General features: G+C 36.6%; 1 protein-coding gene across 1 annotated transcript in view; it reads right to left on the reverse strand.

Moving 5' to 3' along the window:
- The window catches only part of XPR1 (xenotropic and polytropic retrovirus receptor 1), a 255,280-nt gene that overhangs the window by 203,986 nt on the left and 37,621 nt on the right, over positions 1 to 13,673 (reverse strand). The window contains exon 2 of the mRNA XM_030823915.1: positions 1,080 to 1,131. Coding sequence (XP_030679775.1) covers positions 1,080 to 1,131 — 52 coding nt within the window. The remainder of the gene's footprint in view (positions 1 to 1,079; positions 1,132 to 13,673) is intronic.

The following is a 13,673-nucleotide window of genomic DNA, read 5'->3' on the forward strand; positions in this document are numbered from 1 at the left end:
TACACAGGGTAAGGAATCAGTTCAGCTTCTGTGGAATTTCATTTTTTTTATATTTTAAAAATAGTTAAAGGAGGTATTCTTTATGGCATATAAAATAAAAGATAACCCAATAAAAAACTAAACCTACTGATAAACCTTAAGTGTCTTGAGTTAAGTATCAGAGAATTAAATATATTATAGTCTAAAATTCAGTGACATGAAACTAAATGCCAATTCCTGACTTAATATGATAAGGGAAAAGATTTTTACATGTTCAGAGGAAATACATTTTTAATTCACAATGGTTTGAGATGAAAGATGGATATTTCTATATGATTGATGAAATGAGACTTTTTACTATAAATCTACAGTTTTATTAAACAACTTCACTATCTGTTGTCATAAGAACAAGTCTCTAATAGCTTGTCACTAGAATAACTTCACAGAATTTGGTGCCTTATAAAGATACTATTCTGTACATCCAACTTACAATATTCTCGATATATTTTGCACTCAACTCTCATTTTAAAAATCTGATGTAGAATTTTAAAAGAATATCCAGCCTCAGAAGGAACATTCTCCCTCAAGAATAGTTGTTGAATTAGCTCCTATTTACTGACATGAGAACATGTACACACGTATACATAAACATGCTTACACACACATACACACACACACACACACACACATCCATTGTAAACATTCTCCATTGTTTTACTGGTCCCACTCTAAAGGCATGACATAAATAGAAAGGAAAAGCTATGTTGTGTAAATTATGGATGGAGGAAGGAGGGGAGGGGAGGGGAGGGAAGGCAAGGAAACATTATACAGAAAAACTTATGACTAAACCAATATATATGATTCACAGTCCTAAGGTGACACAAGGACATAGTAAAAGATCCATCATAGGGTAAAGGTGAGCTAGAAAAGAGAAAAATTTAGAATAAAATATAAAATAATCATAATATATATTATTAAAAGGGAAAAAAGACCTATATAACAGGACAGGTTATCATGTTAGTTTTATACTCTGCAGTACAAAATATCTTTCCTTAAAAAGAGGTTTTCTGTGACTAAACTTAAGGGTTAATTCATCTTACCTTCCACAGAAGGTGCCTGGTCCTGAGCTGAATACAGCATATCCTTGAAAGCCTATTAGAAAGGAAGAAAAACAATACATGAAATCATGAGTAAGCTTTATACTGAAAGTATCGGAAGCTAAACAGTTCTTTTTCAATATTCAGTGACCACACATAGCTCCCTAAATTGATAAATACTTCAATTAATATTTATAAACTAAAATCCAAACATTATACCTTCACATCAATCCAGTATTGTCCAATTTTTGAGATGAGGGCTAACTTGTATACTTTAAAATTAAGGAACAGCTGGAAAAGGATGAAAAATCACCTGAGAGATTATAAACTCTCTTGACTAAGAAAAAACACTGAAGAAAACAGAACAAAAGTCCTAGAGAAAAAAACTAGTAGACTGCATAACAAATTATCAAGAACTGGATACAAGTATCTTTTTAAAATTGTAGTAAGGTACATGTAACATAAATTTAACCATCTTAACTATATTTAAATGTACAGTTCAATAGCGTTAAGTACATTCACACTGTTGTGCAACCATTCTCCAGAACTCTTTTCATCTTCAATACTTTTTTTAATGAAATTTTATTTTTTATGGCTGGGCATGGTGATGCCCTAGCTACTCAGGAGGCTGAGGTGGGAGGATCGCTTGAACCCAGAAGGCAGAAGTTGCAGTCAGCCAAGACTGTGCTACCACACCCCAGCATGGGAGAGAGAGTGAGGCTCTGTCTCAAAAATAAATAAAAAATTTTTAAAAAGAAATTTTATTTTATTTTATTTATTTTTAGACAGAGTCTTGCTCTGTCGCCCAGGCTGGAGTGCCGTGGCACGATCTCGGCTCACTGCAAGCTCTGCCTCCCAGGTTTAGGCCATTCTCCTGCCTCAGCCTCCCAAGTAGCTGGGACTACAGGCGCCCGCCACCACGCTCAGCTAATTTTTTGTATTTTTTAGTAGAGACGGGGTTTCACCGTGTTAGCCAGGATGGTCTCGATCTCCTGACCTCATGATCCACCCGCCTCAGCCTCCCAAAGTGCTGGGATTACAGGCGTGAGCCACCGCACTCGGCCAGAAATTTTTAATCCACAAATAATAACTGTACATATGCCTGGGGTACACAGTGATATTTCAATACATATGGTCTATAGTGATCAGATCAGGGTAATGAGGATATCCATCATCTAAAACATCTATAACTTTTTTCTGTTGAGAACATTCAATATCCTCATTCTAGCTATTTGAAACTATATACTATTGTTAACTATAGTCAGCCTACAGTGGTACAGACCACTAGAATTTATTCCTCCTATCCAGCTGTAATTCTGTATCCTTTAACAAATCTCCCCCTATCCTCTGCCCTGCCCTCTTCCCTTCCCAGCCTCTAGTATCCTCTGCACTACTTTTTATTTCTATGAGATCAACTATTCTTAGGTTCCACATATGAGTGAGAACTTGTGGTGTTTAACTTTCTGTTCCTTGCTTATTTCATTTAACCTAATGTCTTCTAGTTCCATTCATGTTGTCATAAATCATAGAATTTCATTCTTTTTATACTGAATAATGTTTCTTTGTGTATATATACCACATCTTCTTTAGCCATTCATCTGTTGTTGGACATCTAGGTTGATTCCCTATCTTGCTATTGGTTAGTGTTGTAATAAGCATAGGGGTATAGATGTCTCTTTGGTTTACTGACTTCCTTTCCTTTGGATAAATGCCCAGTAGTGGGATTGCTGAATCATATCATATTAATAGTTCTATTTGGGCCGGGCGCAGTGCTCACGCCTGCAATCCCAGCACTTCGGGAGGCCGAGGAGGGTGGATCACGAGGTCAAAAGATCGAGACCATCCTGGCCAACATGGTGAAACCCCGTCTCTACTAAAAATACAAAAATTAGCTGGGCATGGGACATGTGCCTGTAGTCCCAGCTACTCGGGAGGCCAAGGCAGGAGAACTGCTTGAACCTGGGAGGCAGAGGTTGCAATGACCCAAGATCGCACCACTGCATTCCAGCCTGGCGACAGAGTGAGATTCCACCTCAAAAAAAAAAAAAGTTCTATTTGTAGTTATTTGAGGAATCTCCATACTGTTCTCCATAGTAGCTGTACTAGTTTACATTCCCACCAACAGAGTATAAGACTTCTTTTTTCTCTGCATCCTTACTAGCATTTTTATTGTTTTTGTTTTGTTTTGTTTTTTGTTGTTTTGATAACAGCCTAACTGGGGTGAGACAATACCTCACTGTGGTTTTGATCTGTATTTCTTTGATGATGAGTGATGTTAAGCATTGTCTTCATTTATTTGTTAGCCACTTGTATGTCTGTTGAGAAATGTCTGTTCAGATCACTTGCCCATTTTTAAATCAATTTTTTTGCTGTTAAGATGTTTGAGTTCCTTGTATACTCTAGATATTAATCTCCTGTAGTGTGAGTAGTGTCCAAATATTTTCTCTCATTTTATAGGTTCTTTTTTCACTGTTTCCTTTGCTGTCCAGAAGCTTTGTAGTTTGACATAAACCCATTTATTTTTTTTTCTTTTGTTGCCTGTGATTTTGAGCTCTTACTCATGAAATCTTTTCCCAGACCAATGTCCTAAAGCATTTTTCAGTGGTGATCTGGAAAGTCTTCCCTAAGGGTTTAGGACTATAAAGACAGTATCGGTTTATAGTTTGTTTTTGGTTTTTTTTCCCCCAAAACCACACTCTAGATTAGCTAACAACCATATTTAGGTAATTTGGATGGCTGCAGTTTAATCTCTCAATAAGTCGTTGGGGAGCAGGACGAGAAATAGTTCTCTTTATCTATCAAAATGGTAAAATCAGTTCAGTGGATGAGGATATCCATAGCTTCAAAGCTTGAAATACCATCTAAACACTGGTCATGCCCATATTGGCCTATAGCAGGATTCCTCAAACTCGGTAACATTAGCATTTTGGGCCAGATAATTCTTTGTTATGGGGGCTGCTCTGTGCATTATAGAATTTTTAGTAGCATTCCTGGCATCTAGAGACCCATTAGATAACAGTATCAATCATCACCCTCCAGCTGTGAAACTAAACATTGCTGAATGTCCCTTGAAGGCAAAAAGGTGCCTCCCCAGAACCAGCACAAATATTCAAGCATATAAATACCAAAAAGGAAGAAGTAAACTTCCAGGGTAACCCACTCTTTTAAAGAAAAGAATACAGGTACTCAAGTCCAGTAAATTATATTGTTCCCAAGTGAATTTACTATTTGCTTTGGATTAGTGGCCAAACTGTCAGATCCATGACTAACCAGGCCTAATACTATACAGTAAAAAATTTCCAATGAAACAAGAGAAATTAAAAATTTTAAATCGATGTATTTTTGTTCATTTTAACCAATGTTTTATTAAAACGTTGGATGTACAAAAATGGAAAATGATGTATGATGTACAAAAATTTTTAATGTCACAAATGCTTAAATCCAAAAACATTCAGTAATATTCACTACTTATACAGAATTTGAAGCAATACAATAATGCAACTGAGGTATAATAAAAAATTAATATTTGGTCTTTGTGTCCAGTACCCGGCATAGAGCTCCAAAAACCTTTGGAATGTACTGTCTTTTATATACTAATGAGATAGCTCAATGGGAGGAAGTGGGACCAAGGGTCCTAGATGCTTCATGGTGGCTGGTCACCAAAAAAAATCAAGTGATTAGAGGATTAGAACTTTCAGCCCCACCTCCAGACTTCTGAAGAAGGGAGAAGGATTGAAGATTGAGTTCAATCACTAATAGAAAAGGATTTAATCAACTGTGCCTATGTAATGAAACCACCATAAAAACTCCTAAACATCAAGGTTCAGAGAGCTTCCAAGTTGGTGAACACATGAATGTGCAGGCTCTGTGCCATCTCCATCCTAACATCTTGCACTATGCATCTCTCCATTAGGCTGTTTTTAAGTTGTATCCTCTATAATAAATCTGTAATGGTAAGTACAGTGCTTTCCTAAGTACCATGGGTAGTTCTAGCAAATTATCAAACCTGGAGGTGGGGATCATGGGAATCCTCAAATCTGCAGTCAGCCAGGCAGAAACTGAAAACACCTTTGCAAGAAGTGTAACTGAGAAAATTATTACAGTGCAAGAGATCTGATCTAACCAATTCCACCTTGCTTCTAACGTCCAAACTGTCCTCGTTCGTTCCAGGGCATAGGCCAAACTAACTTTGCACTATAACCTAGTTTATAGTGCAGCTTTGGGAGGAACGTAGTTCATAGTGCAACTTTGAAACAAAGATGATATTAACCCTTTCCTAAAACAAACTACCCTCTTGCCTGGAGACTAGACTGTCTTTGTAGTATTAACTAGTCACAAAATTAGAAATTATGGTTTAGAAGTCATGCAGCTGGAGGCTGCAAGATTCTGAACCTCCCCAAATTGCTCTTAGGGATAACATCACTATTATAAAACTAAGTTCAGTGCCTGAGATACTTTGCAGACCCTGTCCTCTGAGCTGGCACCACCCAGATCAATAAACTGGCTCATCTGGTCTTGCGGCCCCCATTCAGGAACCGACTCAGCGCCAAGAGGATAGCTTCAACTCTCTATGATTTCATCTCCAACCCAACCAATTAGCACTCCCGACTCACTGGCTCACTACCCACCAAATTATCCTTATGAACTCCAATCCCCGAATTTTCAGGGAGACTGATTTGAGTAATAATAAAACTCTGGTCTCCTGTGTAGCCGGTTCTATGTGAATTAAACTCTTTCACTATTGCAATTTTCCTGTCTTAACAAATTGGCTCTGTTTAGGCAGTGGGCAAGGAGAACCAGTTGGGCAGTTACAAAATGTGGGTAGCCCGGGCATCCCATTTGCAGCTAGCATCTTAAGCAGGGGCAGTCTTATGAAATGGAGCCCTTAACCTGTGGGATCTGTACTACCTCCAGGTAGTCAGTGTCAGAATTGAACTCAATTGTTGGACACCCAGCTAATGTTAGAAATTTGGTTTCTAGTGTCACAAAAAAGATAACACATTTGGTCCCAGAAGTGGTGTCATCAAACATCATACTATTCTGTTCAAACCAGAACCCCACCCCACCCAAAAACAAAAAACACCACATCATAGATCAACCTTATGGGAAAACCTTTATTAATGGACCACATCTTTTCTAAGATTACATTACATTACATTCTCTAAGATCACATTCTTAAACATGTTATTAATTCAACATACAAACATGTTTAAGAATATTCTGTAAATGTGAGGCTGAATATGACAAAATTATGAAATCTCTTCTTAAAAAATGTATATATACTCAGTATTTTCTTTACAATTTCTTGTGTCTCAGGGAACATTAACTGTCAGACTAAAATAAGAAGTTAGTCAAGAAGAGCTTATCAAACATCAGAAAGTCTTTTGTACCCATATTAGAATTTTATATTAAAGTCCTCTACAAGTATAGAGTGGTGGTAATATTTTGGTTCTTCAATAGGATATTTCCAGAAGGTAAATGAACAAAAGATTGCTAAAATCAGAGTAAATCTCTAGAAGTTAAAAACAAAAAAGTACCAGAAAAATGTAAGGAGAACGGAAAAAATTGGTCCAGCCAGAGAACAGTTACAGAAATAAATCCATTATAGGAACAAATAATATCAGAGATTCAAATGTTTGAATGAAGTTCTTCCACTTCTTGGGTACAGTAGGAGTGTGTAGCAAAATTAAATAAAGCTATCAGGAACCAAATACATCACCAATGACTTGCAGTGACTTGTACACAGTAGGCGCTCAATAAAGTTATTGAATTCAAAAGCATTCCTTCTCTGCAGAAATTACTTTAAAGATGATTAACAAAAGCACATTAAGTAGAATCTCTGACATGTAATACATATAAATTTAATTTGCAAAAGGAAACCTTTCCAAATTAAATTCTGAAGATGATGAATTTGAATTTTATAAGGGGAAAAATGATGATAGTCTTCAGTCTGATTATAAAACTGAATCAAATTTTCGTTTAAGTCAAGACAAATCTCACTGAAATCATATGGAACTCTTTCTGTTTCTTACTACTTTGTGTTCATCTGATTAAGAGGCCCTATAGTTTTGGTAGCAATGATCTCTAAAAGAACTCCATGAGTAAGATAACATTCTATGCCTGTGAACAAGAGAATAGTCCCCAGTCAGAAACAAGGGGGCAAACAAACCCTCTGAAGTATTGTCTATATTATCACCTACGGACTGTTTGTCTATGAGTCACCCAGACCACATGCCTGGGTTGGAAGCAATACATCCAAGTCACAAAACAACAAATTAAAAGAGTTTCCTCAACTCACGCTGTTTAAGGAAATCTAGCACTTTATATAAAACTCTGAATTTGTATAGTAAATAAATCAATATGTATTCATATGCATTACACGAGTTCTTTGATTTCCAAAGGATTAAAAGCAATCCTTTGCATCAGCATCCCTACTCTAATTTGTTAACTTATTTGTTATAATTGTGAAAGGAAAATAAAAACTTGTGACCCCAATTCACTATGCCAAAAGAAAAAAATTAAACTGAAAACCAAGTAATATAAGAAAAGGCATTTCCTTTTGTTCCTCGGCAGATAGCTACAGATAAAAGGTTAAATATCTCCAGAGGTAGCTATTCTATGTTCTCCTTATCTTATGTAAAGTGCTGCTTTACTGAGCAAGAGACTAATACATAATTGACTATTCCCCTGTCTGCTCCTTTTCTCTTGCAACGTGGGGATTACCATATCCTCCTTCTTTCTCCTCCAGCCCACTTTTCCCCTTTAAATATTGAAGCCCTCAGAATTATCTTTGGAGAAAGACACAGACCACAGACTGTTTCTGTGATTCTGTGTTTATTTCTTCCAGGCATGTCTTAAACTTGGTAAAATAAACTTCTAAATTGATTAAGACATGTCTCAGATACTGTTTGGTTTACATAATGTTATTAAAATATATATAAACGTAAACTAGGACAAACTCCTAGTACTTATAACAACTCATATAACAGTAAAATCTTACAAACTGAATCCAAAGATAACCACAAACCAATAATATTCAACCAACATCACCATGACAGGAAAAAAGATGGTGTTTTGCTGAAATGAAATCTCAAATTGTAACATCAATGTGGTGCTGACTGCCAATATACATGTTCTTTTGAGCTTGGAATGACTATATTACTGTGTCAAATGCGATGTAATTCTACGAGTACTTGTCTCTACAGTGAGGCAGCATAACAGAGTGGCTGGGAGCTATGATGTCAGACAAGCATAACAGAGTGGCTGGGAGCTATGATGTCAGACAATGTGTATGAAAACTAACTCTTAGCCAGGTATGATGGTATGTATTTGAAGGCCCAGCTTCTAAGGAGGCTGAGGCAGGAGGACCACTTGAGACCGGGAGTTCAAGTCCAGCCTGCACAACATAGCAAAAACCCTGTCTCTTAAAAAAAAAAACACACAAAAAAAAGTTGGCTGGGTGCGGTGGCTCATACCTGTAATCCCAGCACTTTTGGAGGCTGAGGCGGGTGGGTCACCTGAGGTCAGGGGTTCGAGACCAGCCTGGCCAACATGGTGAAACCTTGTCTCTTCTAAAAATACAAAAATTTGCCAGGCGTGGGGGCAGGCGCCTGTAATCCCAGCTACTCGGGAGGCTGAGGCAGGAGAATCACTTGAATCTGGGAGGCAGCAGTTGCAGTGAGCCGAGATCGTGCCATTGCACTCCAGCCTGGGCAACACAGCGAGACTCCATCTCAAAAACAAAAACAAACAATAACAACAACAAAAGTTGTGTAACCTTGGGAAAATTAACTTCTCTGTACTTTAGCACCCTCATCTGTAAAACAGGAATAGTGATGGCACATACCACACAAGTCTTTAATGAGGACTATCATAAAAACTCCTAAAACAATATAAAGTTTGATTCATGATCATACATGAATAACACTTAGAACAGTGCCAAGAACATGGAAGATGCTCAAAAATGTTAGCTAATAGAATATGAACTACCACAAAACTTACATCACAATGTTGTGACATTATTTGACCCTGTATTTTCCACAAATGCATCATTTATGCATGAGATAATGTCTCAGTTCTTAAAAGCTCATCACAAAGTAGTACAGTTCTACCTGGAACCAATAGCAAAACAAGCATACACATAGGCACTGCAATCTACTGGTATTACTGGTTTATTAAATGGTCATCTAGATCAGTGGTCCCCAACCCTTTTGGCTCCACGAAATGGTTTCATGGAAGACAATTTTTCCAAAGACCGGGGTGGCAGGGGAAATGAAACTGTTCCACTTCAGATAATTAGATTCTCATAAAAAGCACACAACCTAGATCCCTTGCGTGCACAGTTCACCATAGGGGTCGTGCTCCTATGAGAATCTAATGCCGTTGCTGATGTGACGGGAGGCAGAGCTCAGGCGGTAATACATGCTGGCCCACTACTTACCTCCTGCTGTGTGGCCCAGTTCCTAACAGGCCATGGACCGGTACTGGTCTGCGGCCTTGGGGTTGGGGACCCCGATCTAGACGATATAAAATATGTTCCTACTTTATTTTTAGATGACTGCTGATGTGAACACACAATATCTTTCATTCTCATAGGAAACCTACAGACTCCAAAGAAAATATATGCAGATCCCAGTTTGAGTATAATTTTAATAATAATGTATCCTAATTATATTATTCAATCTAAAAAATTACTTAAATTTTGTACAATATACCTTTTTTTGTACAAATAGGGTATAGTTAAAAGTTAACATGTATATTCAATGAGAACAAATTTCTTATGTTGTTCATTTTTAATAACCCATATTAGATCATCTCTAATCTCCTTTCCAAGGCACAAATGGGTTTCACAAACCATTTAAAGGAGATCAGAAGCTAGAAAAACTCCTACTTCCTATCAGCTAACCATTATGTCTCATACACAACATACTATAAATATTATAACAATCATCGACAAAATGTCTACTGTTACGTTGCTCTCATTCACTTCAACAGTCATTCAAAGTTAGCACTTTACAATCTACCAGATTAATAAACAATAAAGAAAAGCATATGAAGAGAAAGGACAAGGAATATTTGTGCTCATAAACCTTAAAGGAGTCATAACCCCTGTTAATAATGTTTCACAACTGAATAAAATTACATCAGATCCTTTTTTATCTGAACAATCTTTCCAAACGGAAACCTTGAAAAATAAAATTTGAATATATTATTTTATATGTGCATTATGTGCTCATCTGCAATACCCCAGAAATATTCTCCAATTATCTTTTTCAGTTTCCACTTCCTCTTTTTGTATTCTCTTTTTAAATTACTTCACCAGAAATATTGGGTGAATAATGTACAAGTCAGTTACATAAAATATGGTTTGTCTCATCATCTAAAAATTAGAAATGTTTTCCTAATACTAAAATAAACAGGACAGTTTTGTAAATCAAATTATAAACCTTAAAAGAGGACAGCCAGCATTCTCATGTGTACTATACAAAGAATCAACATACTAAATAATCTTCATTTCTATCCCAAAATACAAATAAACTTACTTAGCTTTGGTTCTGATGATAGAAATAAAATCAGCAAAGCCAAGAAAAACTCTTACACAAATTCTCATATTAAAATTTAAGATTAATATGCTCTTGTACATACTTAACAAGCTAAAGCCTAGAGTATATAAGCATTAAGCCTGACTCATTTTCATGGAATTCAAAAGAACCCAGTCAGTAAATGGCAATTCAATATGGAGAAGCTGTTACAACACTAAAGTTTTATTGTACTGATTAAACTAAATGTATATTAAATATATAAATATATGTAATTTGTAATAGGAGGAATTAATTTGGAATATGTCATGTTATATTCACACAAATTTCTGCACTAATATTCTCTGACATCTACTGACATGGCTTTTATTCTTTCCATGTGGGTATCTCCTGAATTTAGATCCTTGGCCACGTCTGATAACACAAACTCAGAATGTTCACAATTCAATTCATTTTCTTCTTAAGGCTTTATTTCTGTTAATGTCATCACCAGTATCCAAATCACATAGATTAACAATCTCAGTCAAAACAGTCTCACTCATTCAACAAATATTTAAGAATATATTGGCTGGACGCAGTGGCTCACATCTGTAATCCCAGCAAAACTCTGTCTCTTTAAACAAACAAACAAAAAGTTGGCTGTGTGCGGTGACTCACACCTGTAATCCCAGCACTCTGGGAGGCCAAAGCAGGCACATCACAAGGTCAGGAGTTCAAGACCAGCCTGGCCAACACGGTGAGACCCTGTCTCTACTAAAAATACAAAAATTAGCTGGCCGTGGTGGTTGACACTTATAATCCCAGCTACTTGGGAGGCTGAGGCAAGAGAATCACTTGAACCCAGGAGGTGGGGGCTGCAGTGAGCCGAGATCACGCCATTGCACTCCAGCCTGGGTGACAGGGCAAGACTCCATCTCAAAAATATATATATATATATAAATATTATATGCCAGGCACTGTACTAGACACTTCAGATACATCATGAGGAAAATAAAAATCACTATCCTAGTGTAGTTAACATTATTCCGTTTTCTTTCTTTCCACTCATCCATGTACAGATCTGATACAGTCAATTCCACTGCCACATCCTCTTTTGCCTTCATAATCTCCTATCCTTCTATCTAAACTATTTCAACAGAATTTTAACCGGTTTAACCACCTATGAGTTTTCATCTCTCTGACACATCTTCCAAATGCTGCCAAATCAATCTTCCCAAACCAGCAGCCTGATTCTGCTACCCAACAACAACTTGTAAAGATTTCCTCATGGCCACAAAATAAAGTCCATATTCCTCTGCTGGCCTCTAAAACACAGAGAATGGTCCAATCTACCTTTCTAGGCTTATCTTTCAAAATGGAGAAAACCACTTTGATTTTCATAATCTAACCCTCAAAACAAAATAAATTACATATTACTCATTTTAGAGACCTCAGTATTTCTTCTATCTTTGCCTTTTTTTACTGTTGCCTCCACCTGGAATCCCTTCCCTTTACCCCCATCTTTTAATCCATCTTGTAAATCTTAACCATCCTTCAAGATCCAGGTCAAATGCCAACATGGTCAAAGTACTAAAAGAGAAAAACTATCAACCAAGAATCCTATGTTCAGCAAAAATGTCCTTCAAAATTGAGGGAGAAATTAGAACATTCTCAAACAGCTGAAGAAGTTTGTTACTACTAGGTTTGCCCCTGTAAGAAATAGTTGAGAGAATCCTGCAAAATGAAATGAAAGAACACTAGACAGTAACTCAAAGCTGTATAAAGAAATAAAAGTTCTCAATAAAGATAAATATATGGGCAGTTACAAAAGCTAGTATTATTGTAACAACAGTTTTTAACTATATTTTTTATTTTCTACATGATTTAAGAGTCTAACGCATTCAAAAGAATTATTATTTTAAGTTTCTGGGCACACAGTATATAAAAATGTAATTTTATGACATCTGCACAACTGAAAGTGATGAAGATGGAGCTGTAAAGAAGCAGTTTTTGTATGTTATTGAAGTTAAGCTGGTAAAAACTCAAATTAGAGTGTTTTAACTATAGGTTGTTAAATGTACTCCTCATGGTAACCACAAAGAAAATATTTGTAGTGCATACATAAAAGCAAATGAAAAAGAAATGTAAACATTTCACTACAAAAAATCAACTAAACACATAAGGAAGAAATGAGGCCCAAAAAAATCTATAAAGAATATAGAAAATTGGAAAATGACACAATTACGCCTTATCAGTAATTACTTTAGATGTAAATGAATTAAAGTCTCCAATGAAAAAACAGAGATTGGCAGAACAGATAAAAACACATGATCCAACTATAAGCTTCTACAAGACACTCACTTTAGATCTGAAGACACAAACAAATTGAAAGTGAAAGGATGGAAATAGATACTCTGTACAAACAGTAACAACAAAGATTTTAAGAAAAACTTAAAAGACACAAAGAAGAACATCATATTTCTTTAAAGGTTCAATACAGCAAGAAAATATAACATTTACACTAGTCACCCCCATCCAGTTTCACTTTCCACAGTTTTGTTTACCCATAATACAGTACATTAAGATATTTTAAGAGACAGAGACCACATTCACATAACGTTTATCATGGTATATTGTTGTAATTGTTCTGTATTATTATTAGTTATTATTGTTAATCTCTTACTGTGTCTAATTTATAAATTAAACTTCATCATACATATATATGTATGGGAAAAAACACAGTACCTATGAGGTTTGGTACTATCCATGGTTTCAAGTATCCGCTGGGGGTCTTGGAACATCCCCCATGGAGAAGCAGGAACTACTGTATAAACATTTATACGCAGTGGCTCACATCTGTAATCCCAGCACTTTGGGAGGCCAAGCCAGGCGGATCACCTGAGGTCAGGAGTTCGAGACCAGCCTGGCCAACATGGTGAAACCCCGTCTCTACTAAATGGTGGCGCATGCCTGTAAATCCCAGCTACTCAGGAGGCTGAGGTAGGAGAATTGCTTGAACCCGGAAGGCGGAGGTTGCAGTGAGCCAAGATTGCACCACTGCACTCCAGCCTGGGAGACA

Source organism: Nomascus leucogenys, chromosome 12 (assembly GCF_006542625.1).
Source record: "Nomascus leucogenys isolate Asia chromosome 12, Asia_NLE_v1, whole genome shotgun sequence".
NCBI lineage: Eukaryota > Metazoa > Chordata > Mammalia > Primates > Hylobatidae > Nomascus > Nomascus leucogenys.